Raw genomic sequence first — 22,827 nt, forward strand, 5'->3', positions numbered from 1 at the left:
CTTTTTTTGTATATAGGGACTGCGCCCATCCTCTGCTGATTACTATGGTAGACAAAGGGCAGAAATGTGGGTTGATCCGGCAATGAACAAACAGAAACAATATGTCAGAAATAATGAGGTATTTTTAATTTGATATTGCTGGTAGGCACACTAGACATTTAGTGAATTATAATCTGTACCTGCAATAAAGCTGCTGGGGTGCTTAGTCGTAACTAAATATGTCCCCAATGCTCTGTGTCACTCCTCTGTAGCAGGCTGCCGTGTTAGGAGGGATGGGCAGGCAGTGATTGATAATTTGGCGCTCTTGATTTGCAGAAATGCAATAGGTTGAGTTATAAACAGGGGATGGACCTGTGATGTCATAGTAACTCATATGACTCTTTCTCAGCAACGATTACCAGATCCCAGTAGGACACTTCCATGGGATATGTTTGGCATCCCGGCGATCGGGATGCCGACGCTTACATTACCAGTGCCGGAATCCCAACACCAGTCGGAATCCCGGCGCTGGGATCTCAACCACTGGGATACGGAATGTAAACAGTGGGGTTGGGGGAGGTTAGGGTTAGATTTAGGCCATATAAGGCTCACGGAATCATTTGGTCTGGCCCTCTGAGCTTTTTTTTGCTAGCCTCATCTGGCTAACAGGGTGCCTAGAATGGCACCCTGCAGCCATAATCTATGCAGCAGTCACACCACTGCCCTTACAGCTCCCCGGAGCATCCTGTAAACACTGGCAATTGTGGCCCCACCCAGTGTGACATCACATAAAGGGGGCGTGGCCTGCACTGGGCTCGCAAATAATGTTTTATGTATTAAAAATGGCTCTCGGCATAAAAAGGTTCCCAACCCCAGATTTAGGGGTCTAGTTACTAAGCAGTGTTAGGAGACAGAGTGAAAAGTGATAAGGAGCCAGCCAATCAGCTCCCAACTGTCATCTCACAGGCTGTGTTTGAAAAATGACAGTTGGGAGCTGATTGGCTGGCACCTTATCACTTTTCACTCTGTCTCCTAACACTGCTTAGTAAATAGACCCTTTTGGCACTAGGGATAGGGTTAGGCACTAAGGGGGGAGGTTAGGGTCAGGCATCGGGGAAGGTAAGGGGTAGGAGAAGGGTTAGCATACTGACCAACAACTGTTGGTATGCTTACCCTGTCGGGATGCCGGCGGTGGGATTCTGACCACCGGCATCCCGTACCCAACCCCACTCTCATAATGATGTCTTCACTGAGTGGGGTGGTAATGTCTTAGCTTGACAGCGCTGCAGTTGAATGTCACATTAACATGGAACATGTGTGATCTCCCAACATGTTCTCCCTGACTCCTGGGAGAGTAGACTACCTTTCCAGATATGTCCACTTCCCCAGTGAGGTGGGCAAGGGCTCGATTACACAATTCACTAGGAACTGTACCCAACTCACCACATTTTCCCATTGGGCTGCAAATAAGTTGGTTAAGGGGTCTATTTATTAAGCAGTGTTAGGAGAAGTGAAAAGTGATAAGGTACCAGCCAATCCGCTCCTAACTGCCATCTCACAGGCTGTGTTTGAAAAATGACAGTTGGGAGCTGATTGGCTGGCACCTTATCACTTTTCACTCTGTGTCCTAACACTGCTTAGTAAATAGACCCCTAATAAGTCTGAAAGAATCATAATCTGACTTTGCCAATATACAATCCTGCTTTCTCTTATTCCATGTAGGATTGGAGTGCAATAATAGAAAACACTGGGGTAACTCACCAGTTTAGCATATGTGGCGACCAACATTTTAGTCACTTTCTATAGTTATGATATGTGTTACTTACCAATTTCATGTTATAAGTATAACATATACTATGTTATGTTACTTGCTTCCATTGTAATATCTAGTATTTCTCCTTCATCAAGGCTAGGGGACACTGGCCCATGGGGTTATAGATGGGACTGCAAAGAGCTGGCACTTAACTGAACCTGTAGCTTTAACTCTAAGCTCCTCCCCTCTGCAACCCCATGACTTTAGTGTAGATTAAGGAGCTCATTTAGATCTGCTCACAAGATGCGATCGCTTGCTGGTGAAAAGGGGCCGGATACTCAAATTCCTAAATCGCACTGCGTGGCGTAAGGACGCACTCTATGTCTTAGAGAGCTACGGCACTGAGCGCTCGCTAGTGTATAAAGACACCCCCTTTCCACTCGCAACACACGTCATGTCCTGGAATTGTTTGATTAATCGGTATCATCGAAAGCCATCAGAGCTGCTCGCAGCCCTTGAGGTTGCCTTTCCCCGCCACAAGCACAGCGATCAGTGCAGGCTGAATACATGCAGGTGATGTGTACAATGACGCTGCATTGCTAATTAGGAAGCCCGCACTGGGGCATAGAGAGTGTTTACCCCACTGCAGGGGAGAGTAACACTTAGGCTCCCCGCCCTCGTTCAGCACGACCACTCTCCTGCGCCTATCAGCACTGATTCCCCCCCCAAAGGAGGCACAACCGGGGTTTTCTGCCTCTGTGGGCTAGACAGCTTTAAATCGAGTGTCTTTGGCCTCTGCTCCTCTCCTCTGCCACTCCTGACTCCTTCCAGGGAGGCTAGTTACCTGTATTTATTTTCTCTTTCTTTCTTTTTCATTTTCTTTTTCTCTTTCTCCTTTTCTCTTTCTCTTTTTTTTTTTTCTCTTTCTTTCTTTTTCTGTTTCTTTCTTTTTCTGTTTCTCTCTTTTTCTCTTTCTTTTTCTCTTTCTTTCTTTTTCTCTTTCTTTTTCTCTTTTCTTTCTTTCTTTTTCTTTGTTATTTTGTTTATTTTTTGTACAAGTCTTGGAGTGCAGTTGTCAGTGACCAGTTTATTTGTCCTATCTGCCTGAGTTCACTGTAATCAGCGGAACCTGGTGGCAGTGAAGGCGGACAAACTGAAGGCCATCAGGGCAAAGAATGCTACTATGGTGGTGTTTTTTACATGAGCCCAGTGTCACGTGAAATTGCCATGTGGACAGTTGGACTCTGGGGCGCTGTGCGCAGACTATCAGGCTGCGGCTGGTGGTGCACAGGCGTCGGGAGGAGCAGCGCACACCTCGGATGAGCCGGCGTGGGCACGGGCTATGGGTCGGTCACTATCGTCCTCCTTCTAAGGGGGCCGTTAGACGTTTTGGAGTCCGAGGAGGAGGAGGGTGAACTACCGGAAAAGGAGGTTCTCCCTGAAGGGGAAGATCAAGAGCCCTCGTTGGGCAAAGGTGTGGAAGACTTGGATACCCAGGCACAAGCGGTGGGACCGTTCAAGCGTAGATGCAAGAGGATTGCTTCTTTCCCTGCTTCCTCGGATCTCTCAGATCTCGTGAAAGAAGCGTGGAAGGCCCCGGACAAAAAGTTCTCTGTTCCTCGCAAGCTTGCGTCCCTTTACCCACTTCCGCCAGACCATGTCACCAAGTGGGAGCTACCTCCCAAGGTGGATGCAGCAGTGGAACGTTTACCTAAGCACACTGCGCTTCCGGTTCAGGGTTTGGCGGCCTTCAAGGATCCGCTGGATAAGAAATTGGAAGGTTGCCTTAAGTCCAATTTTATTGGCTCTGGGTCGTTATTTGCCCTTTGCTGGCCTCAGCGTGGGTCGCTCAGGCCATGGAGACATGGGCCGAAAGCTTGTTGCTGGACTTCAGGGTGACTTATCCAGAGATGCTTTAATGGATTTGGACGGTACACAGGTGGGAAAAGCACTTTCCTGCCCGTCGTGGCCCAAAAACACCAGGGACCACGGTTTCACGAGGGGGAGCGTCTACTAGAGGTCAGTCTGCCCGAGGCCGGTTTTTCCCCAGCAGGGATTACGCTCCTCGGGGCAGATTCTCTGGTACCTACAGGCGTTTCCCGAGGATATGTCATCGACCTCAGAGGTCCCCCCATCACAACATTTTTTCGCAACACCCTTTTCCTGGGACATGGAGAAGAGAGTGGCTTTGGACCAGGCTATCAGTTTTCTGCTTGCGGAAGGAGTTATTGTACTGGTTTTGGCGTCGGAACGGAAACAAGGATGTTCAAAAGCCGATCGGCACCAATCGCCCGATCTTGAATCTACGGGCTTTGAACACGAGACTGTGGGTGGACCATTTACGCATGGAATCTCTCCGCTCGGTGATCCAGGGAATGTCGGCCAAAACATTTTTGGCCTTGCTCGACGTCAGGGACGTGTTCCTCCACATTCACTCTCTTCTCGGGTTCAGTCGGCCTATCAGTTCCAGGCACTGCCTTTCAGCTTGGCAACTTACCCACGCGTCTTCGTGAAGATCATGTTGGCAATAGCAAGCCTGCTGTACAAGGACGGGATAACGATCTGTCGAAGCTGGATAATTGGCTGAGACAAGATCAGCTTAAAATTAGATCGGAACGACGCCATCTTGTGAATGGCAGCTAGACTCCATCTTAAAAATAAGAATCTGCAAGACACCATTTTGCGACCAGCGCCATTTTAAGTTACAACTCACGAGCTAAGTACAGATGGCAATGTTTTTGATATTCTACCAAAAACAACTAGAAAAAACAGCCTCCTGAGAAAAGTAAATAGAATAGACAAGACACCAGAATACTGTGAGCGTTTTACATACAAATTGGGAATCCCTGTATATAGACAAGTATAGTTGTGGCAATTGTAATATAACCCAGACATTGATCTACACAATTGAATTTGTCTGAATCCTAAACAGGTTTTAGTCCCACTCCCAGACAGAATAGCCCCAGCTTCACAGCTGGGGGTAACACATTTGCATTGCAGTTTGAAACTGTAAGTAAGGAATGAGATGTGTATATATGTGTGTGTGTATGTGTATATATGTGTGTGTATATATACGTGTGTGTGTGTGTATATATATATATATATATATATATATATATATATGTATGTATATATATATATATATATATATATATATATATATATATATATATATATATATATATATATATTAGGGATGTGCAGGCTCGGATAGGTTCGAGTTTGCACGTGGAGTTCGGATTTTTCCCTCCAAAAAAACGGAACTCAGAACGAGGCAAAACGTCATCTTACATGGTCGAACATCATCATTCCTGGACAAAAGACCAGGAATGATGATGTTCGTCCATGTAAGATGACGTTTTGCCTCGTTGTGAGTTCCGTTTTTTTGGAGGGAAAAATCCGAACTCCACGTGCAAACTCGAACCTATCCGAGCCTGCACATCCCTAATATATATATATATATGTGTGTTAAGTCCATCATAGATAGAATCTCATGCATAAACACCGCACATTACGCACAGTTGCACTGCTAACATGACGCTCAGTAGCGAATGCACAATAACCTGCATGCGAACGCTGTTTATTAGCTGCATGCGTGCACATCTGCCCCAAATCAGATAAACCTAACTAGTGTCTTTTTCCCATATCCCCAATACTTACATAATGCACACTTACACAAAAGGTTCCATAGCTATAAAATAAAAGATCCAAGTTTTATTCATTTATTACAAATGCTGTGAAATAAAGACTATTTTGGTATCTAAGATTTAATACATGATAAGTAAGCCGTGTTTGATATTATACTGATCCGCACTTTATCCACAGCTTTCCGGTACCATCGGTGTGAAGATCGGAACATGCGTTCGCAACTAATGGACCGTAAAGACATAGAGAACCAAAATGTATTTTTGTGAAACCAACAGCCTAGATTTGCATGCAGGGGAAATAGAGGAGGCAACAAGCTGTTAGAGGCTGTTCTGTGTCCATTTGAACCAACCTGTTAAATGCCCTGTAACAAATGCACCCGCACTGGGAACCAATGGGATCAGCAACAAAGTCCTCTATTGTATTGTCTATTTCTGGGGGGTATAAATATGTATGCTCTGACCCTGGGTTTCTAGTCTTCTTGCTGAATGCTGATTGACGGAGGTTTCTTGCTGATGCGGGGATCTGGTCCAGAGCGCATGCGCATGTATAACTGTACTTGGGTCTGTATAATTTATTTGCGCTAAATTGTACTTCGATCATAGCGTGTAACTGACTGTACTTTTACTTGAATAATACTTTGTGCTTTGGAAACACAGGTTCAAGGTCTAGAGTCTTTAATGTATGACTGCGTACCCAAATTGCATCAACCTTAGAGGTTTATAGGCAGGATATTAGAAGATATAGGCAGGAGTGTATAGAGGTTCAAATCCAGTATCCTTAGATCGTTCTCTATTTGGACAATCTAGTGCAGGCCTGGCCAACCTGTGGTTCTCCAGCTGTTGTGAAACTACAAGTCCCATCATTCCCTGCTACTGTTTTAGTATTTCCTAACAGCAAAACTGTGGCAAGACATGCTGGGACTTGTAGTTTCTCAACAGCTGGAGAGCCACAGGTTGGCCTGGCCTGATCTAGTGAAAGTAGATTCAGCTTCCCAGTTGCAGGTCCATTTGGACCACAGGGTGCAGGTGCTTCAGGATCACTTGCCAGCGCCTGATGTTCCTGGGAGTGATCTTCGACACCTCTCTCCAGCGAGTCTTCCTGCCCGAGTCCAAAGCCCGGGCCCTCCAGGATTTGGTCATGACTGTATTGTGGGTGTGTCGCCCGTCCCTCTGGCGGTGCATGAAGCTGCTGGGTACGATGGTCTCCACCTTCGAGACCATCCAGTACGCTCGCTTCACTCGCAGAACTTCCAGTGGGAAATTCTCCGCAATTGGTCAGGTCGCACGGAGGACCTCTCATCTCTTGGCAGTCCCTCCATTGGTGGCGGCTGGTTTCCAATCATTTGCTCCGTGGTCATTCCTTGGTCTCTCCAAGCTGGGTCATTGTGACCACAGACGCAAGTCTCCTCGTTTGGGGCGCTGTGACATTGAGTCTTCATCTTCAGTTTCTTTGGTCATCATTGGAGACTGCCCTACCAAGCAGTGTGCTGGAGCTCCGTGCCAGCTATTTAGCTTTGTTGGGAGCCCAGTCCGTCCTGGTTGGTTGGCCAGTGTGGATCCAGTCAGACAACGCCACGTCCGTGGGGTATGTGAACCATCAGGGTGGCACCAAGATCGCGGCAGCAATGACAGAGGCAGCCACATTCTAGCTTGGGCGGAGGCCTTTGTTCCGTCACTTTCGGCACTGTTCTTTCCAGGTGTGGATTATTGGGAGGTGGACTTTCTCAGCAGGACCACCTTCCTGCCGGGGGAGTGGTTTCTACATTCGGAGGTTTTCCAGCAGTTGGTATGGAATTAGGGTCTTCCGGAGGTGGACCTGATGGCATCTCAGCACAACTATATTGTTTCCCGATTTTGTGCGAGATCCAGGGACCCACTGGCCTTCGCAGTGGATGCCATGACTGTTCTGTGGAGTTTTCGTCTGGCATATCTTTTTCCTCCAATGCCAATGTTACCTCGGGTACTTCGGCGGAACAAGGAGCAACGGGGCCTCGGCTGAACAGGTCTGCCGTGCAGTCACCTGGTCCTCTGTCCACACGTTTGCTCGGTTTTACAGGTTTCATGTTTTTGCCTTCGGTGACGCCCACTTTAGGCGTACAGTTATCCGGTCAGGCAGCCTGAGCGCTCACTCCCCTGGGGGCGGCTTTTGAACATCCCATGGTTCAGTGTCCCCCACCCTTGATGAAGGAGAAAAGGGGATTTTTGGTTACTTACTGTTGAATCCTTTTCTCTAAATAAGGCTGGGGGACACTGCGTTCTCTCCCTCATGCTCAGTTGTGTTGCATTGCACTTTTGACAAAGTCGGTCCCTGCGGTTCCGTTAATTGTTTTATTGTTATAACAGTTTCACTGAGTTACTGCTTCTCCTTACCATGCACTTTTGAAGTTGTACTGAAGTCATAAGGTTGCAGAGGGGAGGAGCTTAGAGTTAAAGCTACAGGTTTAGTTAAGTGCCAGCTCCTTTCAGTCCCATGTACAACCCCATGGTCAAGTGCCCCCAGCCTGATTCAGAGAAAAGGATTCAACGGTGAGTAACCAAATATCCCCTTATAACATGAATATGAAGGAACATTGGATAATTTGCAGTATTATATGTGGCAGTAACTATTCAGTGTGCAAAATGAAATTATGATTACAATATGCAAATTAATATTGATTGTTTGCTTGACAGGATCATCTTAAGCAACTTGAAGTCATCCGTCAGCAGTATCACAATGAAGTCAGGGAAATAAGAGTTAGAGTTGAAGCAAACCAGGTATAGTGAGTATATTTCATCTATAGTAACCACTCACTGGTTGTCCCAACTTTAAATTTAAACGTCACAATTTTCTGATTAGAAGTATTTGTCCCTCCCAGTTATTATCCCTACTCCCATGCATAAATGAACTTTCCAATTTGAAGATCATTCCATTGCCCCTTATCAGTGAGGGCCTACCTTATAGGGCAAAGACATTCCTACTAGGGACATTAAGAACCAGACTCTTTTGGATAACATAGCATTAAATTATGGAACAGATCTAGGTTTATGTGTAATAACTATATTTGGCTTGACAGCCATTGGCTGGAAAGCCCCATTATCCACCTGGTTTAAATGCTGATATGACTATGGCTATACTTACAGCCCAAACACTCTATTAAATAAATCCTTCCATTGGGCATTACAGATATGTTCAAAATGTGGTTATGATATACCCAGTTGCTCCCTAACAAGCCAGACAAACTTCTCTTAGCTATGCGCAAACTAATCCATGGCAGTTGTGACCTTATGTCAGCTAACTATAACTATATTCTTCATGCCTTACTGAGGGGAGACTTGAGGAAGAAATATTATCCAGTTCTCAGTGGATGGTATAAGTCTTCTGATTGGGTGCACACTGCACAGGCTTAGACCAGGATCCTCCACAGAGTGCTTCAAGGGCTGCCCAGTTATGTAGCACATCTAGTCTACATGCTCAACAGGGCAGACTTTTTTTTTTTTAAAGAAAAGAGAAACAAAGGTATTGGGATGAGGCTGGACCCCTTTAATGTACTGCAGAAAAATCCCATAAAAGATTTCCTTTTATGTACGGAAATTGGTTTCCCACATTGTATCAGCAGCAAGGTGGTCTATCCACTTTTCCCAGTAAACGCAGACCTTGTTCACCACTATGACATAATAATAATGTATTGTAGTTTGATACAATTTTTCACAATAATATTTATTGAATTTTGAAAAGGGGGTACAGAAATAAAAAAGGGGGGGAAACAAAAAAAGTGGGTTCACAATTGGGAATACAATCGGAAAACATATCGAACAGTAAAAACATAACAATACAATTTCAAATCGACTAACATAGCGCCAAACCTCAATGACTAGGAGACATTAACGTAGTCAAGTCTATAACCTTACTATATAAAGACAAACAACCCTGACCCTCCTGATACTCATTCCATCTAAACCACAGCATTAACTGAGAAGAAGCGGAGGACAAATATTTACAGTCGGCTGTTTCAAACTCACAATGCTTTTGAATCTTATTCTCAATAGCCAATAAAGTGGGTACAGAAGCAGACCTCCACAGCTGAGCGAAGGAAGCCGTAGTGGAAATTAATGTGTGTCCCATAAGGTATCTTTCTCCCTTTGATAATTCACCTGGGCAAAAAAAAAAATAGGGCAGTAAGAGGGTTCAAAACTACTCGAGCTCCTGTGTGACAAGTTATTTTTATCTCACATGGGAAATAATAGCTCTACCACTTGTGACGATGGGAGCATACAGTAGTAATACACATTGGTCTGCCTAGGCTATTAAATAGATTAAACATGATAAACATATAACACTCAGACTACATGTTACACGTCTGGGTTTATGAAATGCATTTATTATCGCTATTGTATACAAAGAACCACACAGATATATTGAAGATTACATTTAATAATATGGTTCTTACACAGAAGACTCCTAAAGCAACAGATGGAACATACCTTGTAAAACCAGGAAACAATGGAGGCCCAGCTCCCAAAGACCAGACTGATGGTAAAGAACCCACTGAGGTAGGTCCATAGACACAACTGTCCCAGTGCTTCAGTGGCCTTGAATTGGTGACATGGGTGGTACTAGATTACAAACATACAGTATATAACCCTTAATGGCAACATTTGCCTACATATCATAAAAGTGATTGGATCTGTGTGTCGAGATAACCTGGATCTGTTTGAGGGAGTTTACAATTTTGTAGGGCGTTCTTCAAGAGGGCAGGTTGGTCATAGTTATGTGTCTTGTGTCTGATGAGGTTCCCATGAGGTCCTAAGCAAGATACTGCTTTGGGTCCCCTTCCATCCATCTATTTGTAAAAAAGAATCAAACACTAATACAGCCTACATCGAGGGTTCCTCAGACTCCACTGAGCTCTAGGGGAATCTATTAGGCCCCAGCACTTCTACTGATAATTCCCAGAGATCAGTTCTATCAGAAGACAGCTGTATGGAATACCTTTGAGGCCATCTTTCACTTGTTACTGCACATGTAAAGAATCGTGCCACATTGCAGGCCACTTTAGATGGAGTGTACCTGCTTCATGCAGATGGTATCTTTTCATATCCATAGAAATTTGCTAATAACTGTTAGCCTCGGGTCCTAGGACTACGTAGGTCAGTGCTTGTACACTAGGCCCATCGGCAATTACTTTTCTACACATTAATTATCTAAAGATGAAACACAAATTACATTTATTCCACACTTCAGGAGATGCAACAACAACAAATAAATAAAATCATCATGCAAAACCGACAAGAAAGAAAAGCACTGGAAGAAAAGTATAAAGTAAAGGTATGTTGTACAACAAATGCATCACTCAATACATTTCTATGAAAATATACATACAGTCTGGATCCAGCATAAACTTTACCTTTCATTGCCTGATAAGGAAGAGCAATAACTTGCATGCTTTTATATATTGAGTCTACGTACAATTTAAAATAGTTTAAGGGCGACTTGATCGCTCAGCGTGACTACTGAATGGTGAGATCTGTGGGACGATTGGCCTTACATAAAGATTTGGTTATTTTATGGGATGTATGACTACAGAGTAAGGAGCACAATGTTTCCACACACAAAATAAAGTCCTCATCATATAACAATGTTGTGTTTTTTTTGTTTGTTTGTTTTTTTGCATTTTCACCAATATTCCGTCCTATCAAACCAAATTTTGATTGGACTGGATGATGGTTTTTGAAACAATTTGGACCAATTACATATTAAAATGATTAAATTGTCTAATAAAATTATTATAATTTATTTATATGGCTCCACAAGTGTTCCGCAGCGCCTTACAAAGTATATAAACAAATAGGTGACCAAAGACTTACAATACAATTCAGGACAAGGACATGGATAATATACATTGCTACATTAGCGACCATAACAACCACATAAGCAACAGAGCTTAAGCAACCAAATGTTAGGTGCCCTAGTGGGGAGTAAGAAGTAGATGAAAGTAAAGTAGGGACAAGCACAAGAGGGTAGAGGGCCCTGCTTGTAAGAGCTTACATTCCACTTGTACAAACAGTAAGGAGATGAGAACTTTTATGTATGTTGGCTCAGCATATATCTGCAGTTTTGTGGCCCTTTACCTATAAGGTATGCAGTCGGGAAGCCGGCGGACCTAATCCCGACAGCTGGCTTCCTGCTTAATCACGGTGAGGGTTAAATGACAGGCGTCTAAATCTAGACGCCTGTCATTTTACCGGCGCCCGGCATCCTGATCGAAGTGATGCCGAGCGCAGACAGCCGCGGGGGGGGGGGGAGGGTTAGGTTTAGGGCTCCCGGCGGGACTTAGGGTTAGGCACCCCCCCGGGATGTTAGAGTTAGGCTAGGGGGAGGGAGGGTTAGGCTCAGGCACTCCCGGGGGGGACTTAGGGTTAGGCACCCCCCCGGGGGACTTAGGTTTAGGCGGCGGGGAAGGGGGGGTTAGGTTTAGGCACTGGGGGGGGGGTTAGGGTTAGGCACCCCTAAGGGAGGGTTAAGGGGTAGAATTAGGTTAGTGAATACTTACCTGGGGACGATCGGGATTTTCATCCTTGTCGGGCTGCTGCTGTCGGATTTGAACCAATTCCACCTATATTATTGGCACATTTAATTGATTCCAAAAGTATCTCTTTTTATTTGCCTTGGGTATCATGAGGCTATACAGACACTCCACCCAAAGTTTGTACATGAAAATGAATTCTTTTGCACAACACATTTTTATGTTTTGTGTTTTTGAAGGGTGGAATTAAATTTGAAATAAATGAGGCTATCACAGAAGAGAATACAATAGATGGACCTGTTACAGAGGAATATAACAGAGAAGATGAAGAGGTAGGACCACCCTGATTCCTAAAACATCAAATGTTCTGATTCTATTCAAATGTGGAGACTAGTGATTAGTAACGTTACAGTGTACTGGCCCATATCACCTTCATTACACACTTTTGTGATATATTCAAGGTACATTTCCACTGCAGCTTTGTTAAATAATAAAGTTTAGCTACAGTCTAATGGTTCTGATTATTTTACCATTAGATTGCACATAACTATTTATTTGTCCTTCATAGATTGTGGCTTCAGTCACGCCAAACAGTCCCACTCTGTACGCCAGGTCCCGGGAGTTTTGGTTGCGCAGAGCGTCTTTCTCGCTGAGAACGTGCATCTTATTCACAGACAAAACTACTTTGCGATATTACGCTGATGAATATGATGTGCGACATTTGTACATCTGTGTGTGACGGAGTCTGAATCTGTATACGAAGCAGCTGCGGCTTTTTCTTGCACCGAGTTCCGTTGTGTTTAATCTACTACTTTGTACGGGTTTAGAACTAATTCCTGTGCGGTAAAAGTCGCAGCCCAGCGTCTCTAGTACACTGAGTGGTGTTTCGCTGCATCTGTGAATAAGATGCAAAATCTTAAGAAAACTATGGTACGCTGCTCAGTCGCGCTGGCCATCTTGTGCCGCATGGCGTTTTGGTGCTAGGTGTATGAGGACACATCTGTAAACTACCATTTTACCTAATAGAGATGCCTTCTCCTCCCCCCCTCTCCCTGCCTTTCCCTGTTACGTATTCAGTTACGCATCTGTAACAGCTGCACTTTATAGAATTTGATTCAGGTCCATGGCACTTGAGAACAGGAGAAAAAAAACTAATTAAAATATAGTGTAATAACATTAATTTAGGATCCATAGATGCTAATAGGAATCAGATATTCACATTTATGAAGCTTCATACCAGTATAGCACAGTGATAGGCAATATGACACCCAGGCGGAGCTACATGTCTTCAGAAGTGCTGCGTTACCCTTAACCTCCATAATAAGTTAAGACAATACTTAGAAAGAAAGAGAGACACCTGTCTGTAATAACATGCCAGCAATGTATTAGTTAGAAACTATTACTATCAAATCTGATGTCAAAGCAGGAACTAGCTCGGGGCCACTGGTGGTGGCTGAGAGGGCCAAATTCACCTGCTTAGGCTCAGATTTATCAACAAGTGATATTCTTATTATCACTCGTTACTAATCTTAATTGTGCTCAAAGCAATCAGCTCCTAACTGTCATTTTTCAAACACATGTCAGCCGTTTAAAGATTAGTAACTAGTGATAACAAGAATATCGCTTGTTGATAAATCTGGGCCTATAAGTTCCCACCATCTGAACCAGCCACAGTTGAGCAGTAACATAGTTTAGGTGAGGGGTAGCCAACCTCAGTCCTCGAGAGCTACTAACAGTTTACGTTTTCTAGACCACTTAGCTGGTGCACATGTGTATTCATTACTCACTAACACATTTGATATGATCCACAGGTGAATTCTGTGAGAAGATCTGGAAAACATGCACTGTTGGTAGCTATCGAGGACCAGGGTTGGCTACCCGCGGTGTAGATTCTATACCTCTCAGTAACTGTAAATCACTGTTATTAATGATGGTTTCTTACAGGGAACTGATCCTCTCAACGATACCTTAACCTTTGATCATGGAATGAAACTGGAGGGTAACAACTGGCACAAGATACATGAGGATCAAGGACAGGCAGGTACAAGCCAAGGATGTCTATCAAAAACACAGTATTATGTCATTAAATCTATCTATCAAAACGTTGATTCTGCTTATATCAATTGAATAGTTTAACCTGGCGCTGATCTAATTACCAATATATGCTGAAACTGCAGCTCTCTATATAGACAGTCTACTCAAACTGCCCTTCAAACATAAGAAAGAAAATATATATAAAAAAAGAAAGCGCTGAATCAGCTATAGATTAAATATGTTTTAATATATCCCTATTAGTAAGATAAAAAAAAATATATATATAATGGTATTGAACCATATACCAGATATAAGCCGACAATTATATATAAATTATTCCAACATACATCACAAGTAATGGGCCCACAACACATACATTTTAAAATAAGTGAAATCTTAATCTAACCTGTATTACGTGACAATACGCACATATCATTTAAAACTATCTAACATATAAACCATGGGTACTCATTTAGTAGAGAGACCACCGCTTGTGTAGTTATACAGATATAGCTGTAGCGATCCAAATTGATACACAGCATATAACTTCAGAGGTATGCGCTTTTGTGTAGTTATACAGATACAACTGTATCAATCATGCATTGGAATCCAAATTGATACACAGCATATAACTTCGCTAGCAGGATCTATTTCTGAGTAATGTGCTATTTCAAACTACCAACAGTCCTGGTTCAGGTGTATTCCTTAGATGTAAAAAAGAAACATCATATTGGGCAGTTTGTTTGGTCCTTTAAGCGATATTATCCCCCCCTAGTTTTCCAAGTGTGTACATAAGAGAATCTGTTATATGCATTTCTGAACTTTTTTATGGTTATATCATATTCTAATGAATGTAGAGACGTCATAGGAATCTTTCCTTCTGAAGTGTTGGAATCGCTTAAGGTATATCTATATCCATATCGACAATAAAGTTTTATGATGGTTGTGTCTGTACATAGAATTTTTTGGGAGAAATGTACTCCTTGGGACTGTATATAAACTATGGAGACATTTTTTTTCCGGAACTTATGTCTGTTTGTTCTGGCATCACGCAAAAACTATGGGATGAATTTGGATAGCGTTTTCAATATTTTATAGCTTAGTCACCTAGAAAGAAACTGAGGTATGTATTATCTCAATGTGACATCAGGGAGAGGAGCAAGAAAGGAAAAACCAGGTACTTGACACTCGGCATGTGCAGTGTGCAGGCTCCTCAAGCCAAAAGTGACTAGATGTATATAAATATAATTTGTTTGGGACAAATATACTTTTAGGGACTGTTTGTGAACTATGGAGACAATTTTTTTTTTTAATCGGAATTTGCTCAGTCTCCAGTCCAAAATGACTACATGTATATAAATACATATATTGCAAACCCTGAATGCAAATAGTTATATATGTATGCATATATAAATATATATACTGTATATTTATATATAGTCACTGTATGGACCAGCACTCCTGCTAGTATTGCAGCTGCTTGGTTGCCTTCAGTAAGGCATGGAAACTGTAGAAAAGAAACACTGCAGCACTCCAAGTCTGAAGCAAATAAATCATCTGTATTGGTATAAAAACCAACGTTTCAAAGCCTCCAGGCTTTTTTTTATCAGGGTTTACATCATAGATATACATAAATAGACAAAAAAAGTCTTACCTTAAGTAGGTCATCAGGTCCACTGATCTGCTGAAGACCGGGGTGCTGGGAGGAACGCCCATCACGTCTGGGTCCCCCCGCAATGACATCATCACGGCGCAGCCGGGGAGCCATAGCAACCAGCTTGTTGCCGGAAGTGTCTCCCCGGTCTGCAAAGCAGAGTGTGGAAGCAAACACTGTAACAAGAATATATTTTTACAAATAGGCTAAGTGTAATCGCAATCAGGTACTGGTGTGTTGACATTTAGTCAGCATGATCAAGTAGATCATATCAATTAAATTTAATCGTGCAATAACGGCTATTATAGTACTAGTATCTATTAATTCATATCAGCCAATGTGAGACTGTACACCGACAGACTACATCAACATGAACGGTTACAAATGTAAACAGTAATGAAGCACACCGATCAATTAAACTAGGAGAACATCTAAACTCTATGCATAATGTTAGTGCAATAAGTGGTTACGGCCACTCTATTACATTCCAGATATATATATATATATATATATATATATATATATATATATATCTCAAGATCTATTTTGTTGGAAAATCCAACTATATATTATGCACTAATCAGGCAGCTTATCCTGACTCATGCAGTATACATATCAATCGAGTAGGTGGCACACCAAGACAAGTACTACATATCATGGAGTCACTGCTCATGTTACTTGCAACCTTTCAGTCTTACTGTAGGCTAAGTATATTGCTCACGAGTTAGTAGCCTCAAGCATCTTTTTGCGTTAATTCTTGAAGGAAAAACTGCAAATATTGTTTAGAAAGACATTAGTTCCGCTGAGCAATACCAGACATCCACGCTATATTTTTCTTGTTATCTTGCAGATGATGGGAATCTAGCCCAGAAACCATCAAGCAACAGAAAGCAATGGACACAGAGAGAGCCTCAGACACTTCTTGGTAATCTGATGGCTGCCGGCATCGCATCTGTGTATAACACTGCCGCTGGCACAGTGCATGGTGAGGATTCAAAGTCTTTTTCAAAGTATTTTGTTTTACATAGTGACTAAGATAACTTGTTCTTCTCCACCTGCCATTATCTTTGTGTTATTCCCCAATCACTACAGGTAATATAATATCCAGCGGAGGCCCCTTACCTGTAATTGTGCGCAGGATCGCAAACCCGTGCATCGTGCATGCGCACAAATTCGCAACCTGGCTCTCACCGGGGCAGTAGTGTGATGCTCAGTGCCAGGAAGTTGTTCACCAGAGCATGTGTGAGCCAGTATTCCAGCTCCTGCATGCTATTTGGAACTGGGAGACACACTCAGGCTTCCAGTTCTTAATTCTACAAAAATGTAAAAATTAATTTTGTTAAAACTTGGAGAAAAAAATTATTAAAAAAAAGAAACCATGATCATCTTCACCAGCAGAGGGCGTTTTTACTTTTGATAAATGGATCCCTTAGACTTTTTTTGTTGGCTGAAAATGAAGATGTTCTTTACATTTTTCATAACGTTCCTGGGCAACTGCACACTAATGGTCAATATATACTATATGGGGTGTGCTGCTCATACCAAAAGGTTGTCCTCCTTATATAAGTTATATAGGTATTGAAAGTACTGCGCGCTGCCCCTATGTGGCTGTAGTTTGTATGTTCAGTCACAGTCTAAATAGAATAATGTGAATGAGGCATTAAATATAGGAACATAAAAAGTCTTTACTATTGACATAAAATCCAAGTATGAAAACAATTGTAAATAATATATAATCTCACAGATCTATTTACAAAACAAATCAATAACACAATACTGTGATTGGTTAGTAGAAGCAGCTGATACCTGATCTATTGTTAATGGACTCAGCATACAGTATCAGTATTAGTAAATCCAAAAATGGATAGGTCTTGTGAATAAGACCCTAAACAAGTTAATTATCAGCAATTGTATAATAGTGCACGTATGGTTGTTAGTATGAGTATGCCAAAGGATGGATAAGTCTTGGGTGTTGTGTTGGGGGTAAACCATGGTGTCCCACTGGTATTCCTTGAGTCTCAGACATTTACAGTGTCCGTAAAGATGATCTTGGATGCCCGGGTGGTCTTCGGGGCAGATGGAGGGGGAGATGGGCGGCGGGGACTGCGGACTGTGCCAACCAATAAGGTGGCCAGATTAGTGGTCCGCCTATGTGCAGATACCCCCCCGATCCGGCTGTACCACTCGCCTAACCTCCATCGCTGGTGATGCCGTGCTCCCTCTCCTCACTGCTGCCTTCAGATGCTGGTCTCAGTGCTGGCACCTGCTCATTGCCAGCAGAGGAAGCCGTAATCGCACCGAGCGGGTGCCAGCAGTGAGACCAGCATCTGACGGCTGCAGTGAGGAGAGGGAGCACGGCGTCACCAGCGGTGGAAGTTAGGTGAGTCTTTTCAGTGAAGGGGTTGCCTGGTAGAGCTTCTCATTGACCCAAGCCAGTGCTACCCCTTCCCCATGCAGCAGCTAACTGTAGACCTTTTAGACCTCCAAAATTGGGAATATTGAGGGTTTGTATATAGTATGCCATCATGTGTTTGGCTGTTTGTATGCAAATCATATGTATCATTTTGTGAGGCTAGCCAAAGCCCTATATGGCAATCAAACTTTTGTGACGCATTTCTTTACTTCCATAAACAAGATGATGATGATACAGCAGGAAACAGGAAGCAGTGGGGACGTAATACACCTGGAACACTGATGAGGGTCTTGGGAGAGGCAGACATGGATGACTCCATTATACCTGCAGAGGATTCACAAGGTAACATAATATCATTCAACCTTCTGCAGTATAAATGGAAGTTGTTGGTACAGTAATCACTGTTTAAAAAAAAAAAAAGCAGATGTGCAAGTATGGTTTGCTTCACAGACCTAATAAGCTCCAGAGTTGTTATCTAAGAATATAGTAATCCTGAAATAATTATTTTGCTTTCTTAATGCTTTGCTCAATAATTTTGATGTGCAACAGGTATTACACGGATACCGTAGTGCTAAATTTACCTTTTTCCTATACTGAACACTGCAGTGACAAGATATAGGAATTTTATTTCTTCTGTTTCCTTTTTTTTTTTTTAGTCAAAGCATTATTAACTTTAAGATTTTCTGACTATGTTCATATTTTTTAATATTGCACCAATTTCATAAAACGTGAAATGCATATTAAATGTTCTCAGCTTAAATAAATTAAGGGAATCAGATATTCTACCAAGTAAAAAGAGAACATCCATACAAGATACTACAAGGATAGGGTTTCAGGTTTGAGATTAGTTCATCAGGTCTATGGCATATATACAACTAAAAAAACCTAAGGGATCCCGGTGGTATCCGCCTTAGTTATGGAGGTTATTATGGATATTGGTTACGGAGGATATTATGGAGATGAGTCTGTATTTTGAGGGTATTTGTCAAAAAGAGTTCTGCTTAATATGGTGGAACAACCACATTTGGAAAACAAAACCTTTTTTTTAACACAGCAGCCGGTGATTGAGGTCCTAGCGAGATGGACTGATATACAGTATGTGGCTGCAAATTACTGTCATAGTTTCCAGACTTGCCAGCAGGTCAAATGTTCCAGACCACCCAGCAGGTGCACAGGCATAGTTGAGTAACTGCTAGTTTCCAAATCACCCAGCAGGTCATATGTTCCAGGTCATCCAGCAGGTGCACAGGGAGAGTTCACCAACTGTCACATTTTCCAGAGAATAATGGTGATGCATTGTAAATGGCTGATGGACATTTTGCCACATAATTCCGAAACGAAGCAACTGATTACAACAACAATATTTTTCTACAAATCTACGAGCGTAGACCTTTAATTTGGTATATTTGCTCAGACAACGGCATCATAGAAATATGTCACTCATAAAAGTCGTCATTCTGCTATTAATATATAGATCACCTCTCAGGTGCCCTAAACAGCAGGGGTTTTATACACTTCACCCCCTGTAATTCGGGAGATAACCACAGTCCTAGTGGATATTTTTTATATTTTTTTTAAACTCCTTGACCAGTTTGGCTTGTTGTATGTGGACAGCACTGACAAATCCGTGTTCTGGACATGTCAGTGGAACATAGATCCAGGATTTCTGCTACCACTTTCAGCCCTTAGACAGTTGCTAGGAATCAACCCTTAGACAGCTGCTGGGAATCAACCCTTAGACAGCTGCTGGGAGCTTTATCAATATTTCAAACAATATGGCTGGGAGGTAGCTAATATTACTGCTAGTTACTGTTGTTCTAAATCAAGGGGAAAGGGGAGACCACTGCACTAGCAATTTATCAATTTAATATCCCCAAATCAGGTAAACTCCAAACAAGTATTGGTACTGAGTGGGGGTGCTGCCAAGAACAGTGCACAAATACACAAACACAGTCCAAGCAGAGGGAGAAGAAATGTCCTATAGTGGCGCACAAAAAAAGAAAATATAACTTTCTATTATTTAATTATTAAAAACCTTGCTTAGTGAAATATTAAAAGTAATTGGATAGAGTCTAAGATGGTGAACCGTAAAGATTAGAAAGGTGATGTATTTTAGAAATGTACGTTGACGGTTCCACACGCTGACCGCTGTTGCTGCTCTTTAATATACATGTTGTAAATAGAACGGTAGTGATAATTCCTTGGCGCTCAGATATATAAAATTATAAACATTTTATTAGTGACATAAACAACATGTGTAAAAACATATAAAATCCACAGATGATAAGATGCTATACACTACTGAGTAATTTCATAAAGTACTGAAATGTAAAGTACTGAAATGTATTAAAACACAGTCCTGTGTAGTATTGCACAAAGTCCAAAGTGCTGATTAATAACGTAGGTGCTGAATATGCATGAAATAAGAGAGAGGATCCTACCCAGCAGAAGATATGGAGCCACAGGATGTTTGCAAAATACAGGGTAAATCCGGATTACCCTGTATAGGCTCCACAAGATTTTATCCAAGAAGGCAGGATCGTCTCCCAGGTTGGTCCAAATATAAGTGTAGCATGCAGGATCCACCTAAAAAGAAAATAATCACACATAAAATATAACTTTTTATTATTTAATTATTAAAAACCTTGCTTTGTGAAATATTAAAAGTAATTGGATAGAGTCTAAGATTGTGAACCGTAAAGATTAGAAATGTGATGTATTTTAGAAATGTACGTTGACTGTTCCACACGCTGACCGCTGTTGCTGCTCCTAAATATACATGTGTTGTTATGTGATTCTAAATGTGAACAGTTGAAATAAATATATACTGGAGAAGCGGCTACAGCACGCTCGAGGTATACTTTGCCCGCTGGTCTGACACCCGTGCACAGACCTGAGACCAGTTAGGAGATATAGGGGCTCTATATTAACACTCTGAACGCTGCGGGTATGATTGTAGCGTGAGGGAGACTACATACCCAATACAAACAGAAGCATTATGTAAATCTGTAATATTTAGGGTATTATTACACTTTATAATTGATATCAGACTTTCTGAGAATTGAGCTACATGCACCAGACCCCAAGAACGGCTATTAGTACACTTGAGTCAGGATAATAACAGCCTTTAGCTAGTAGCGACATTTTTTATTGTAGAGGAAAATACTGTGTAATGTATGAAGACACTCGATCATTAATAATTTAAGTGTCTCTGGGAATCTACAAATGACACAAATGGGTTTGATCATTGAATATTTTAATAGAAATCTTATGCGGATCGATGTATACAACATTCAATCCTCAGAGACCAAGTCAGTGCTAATATATACACCTTAAGGGTTCCAGTGATAATAGAAAAACTATTCGATCCATTATAAGGGAACCTTTGAGGTATACTAAAAGCCCTACACTGCCCATTGTATGTACTTATGAGCCTTGAAATGGTTAATCCTTTATGACCGATAGACAGAGACCATAAAATTCCCGTTGTTTAAACCGCAATCTATATGGTGGAGAAAGGTTCCTGCAATACAACACAGAAATCCAGCCATGGCATAACTGTATAGGACAGTGGTTCCCAAACTTTTTTCAATCACGGCACCCTAGAGTATCGACATTGTTTTCACGGTACCCCTAAGCCAAAAGTTTGTTATTGCGAAATTGAGAAAAAAATGTAGTGAATTAGTAAAGTGAAGTAAATTGTGCTCATCTGTCATCCTTAGGGTCAGTTATGTGGTGGTGGACAGGTTTGCGCTTTTGCTTGTCCAGATATTTACATTACATTGACCATACATAATTTGACTTGTTTGCGAACCACAGGTGTAGGAGATAAGACAAAACTAGCTGAATTGGAAACAAATGTTTTAACCTGTCACCCTGAATGGAAACTTTATATCTCAATGCTGAATGCTGATACATGTGAAGTGTGGAGATGGAGAATAGTGTGAGCTATTAACTATCTGTTAAAATACGGGCTTTGCTTGGAACTTAACAAGCACTGACTGACAGTGTGATACCCCTTTTACACCAGAGCTAAAACCCGGGTTAACCCGGGTAGCTCCTTGATGTAAAAGGGGACAGGGTTGGATACCTGGGTCGAGTTACCCGGCAATCCAACCTAGGTAACTTGCATGGTTTAACATGGGAATGACCCGTGAAACCCTGCCGTGTAAACGGCGCGATCCGGGTCACGATTACCTGGAGCACGCCGCATGCCGGCCGTTTGGCTTGATTCCAGGTCTGATCCGGTTTGGAACCCTGTTCCAACCTCCAAGTCAGACCCGGAATTTAGGTATAAAAGCAGTATTATGTAACCTAGAGAGATTGTATGCAGTGCCTGAGGAGTGTTTGTAGCTTTAAACTTTTACACATATGAGACAGTTTTTCCAGTAGCAGCCCAGTAAAAGCAGGACATATTCCTTCTGAAGCTTCACGCACTGGGTGAGATAATATAAAAAAAAATACAAAAAGATATATAATTGATTTGGAGTTATTTAATAAGAGTTACCTTTGCCCATTTGTCACACTATAATTGTATAATATATGTAACTAGAGGGACATAGTGATTACGGATTTGCCCTTAAATTTATGGTTTGTAATCACACACACATGGAATGATAAATGAGAGTTATAAATACTCAAAATAAATGTATAAGGACTTTATTACAGGATAGCAGCATATAGTGGATCAGCGTGTTATTTTTTAAAATACATCACCTTTCTAATCTTTACTGCTCACCATCTAGACTCCATCCAATTGTTTTTAATAACTAAATAATACAAGTTATATTTTATGTATGATTATTTTCTTTTTTTGTGCGTCACTATAGGACATTTCTTCTCCC

At 41.9% G+C, this 22,827-nt stretch overlaps 1 protein-coding gene across 1 annotated transcript in view; it reads left to right on the forward strand.

Moving 5' to 3' along the window:
- The window catches only part of LOC148527271 (serine/threonine-protein kinase Nek5-like), a 76,887-nt gene that overhangs the window by 48,713 nt on the left and 5,347 nt on the right, over positions 1-22,827 (forward strand). The window contains 8 exon segments of the mRNA XM_088469090.1: positions 17-118; positions 8,050-8,133; positions 9,811-9,909; positions 10,601-10,684; positions 12,122-12,214; positions 13,827-13,923; positions 16,421-16,555; positions 18,206-18,325. Of these exon segments, the coding sequence (XP_088325216.1) occupies positions 17-118; positions 8,050-8,133; positions 9,811-9,909; positions 10,601-10,684; positions 12,122-12,214; positions 13,827-13,923; positions 16,421-16,555; positions 18,206-18,325 (814 nt within the window).

Source organism: Taudactylus pleione, unplaced genomic scaffold (genome assembly GCF_031769625.1).
Source record: "Taudactylus pleione unplaced genomic scaffold, aTauple2 ptg000089l, whole genome shotgun sequence".
Taxonomy (NCBI): domain Eukaryota; kingdom Metazoa; phylum Chordata; class Amphibia; order Anura; family Myobatrachidae; genus Taudactylus; species Taudactylus pleione.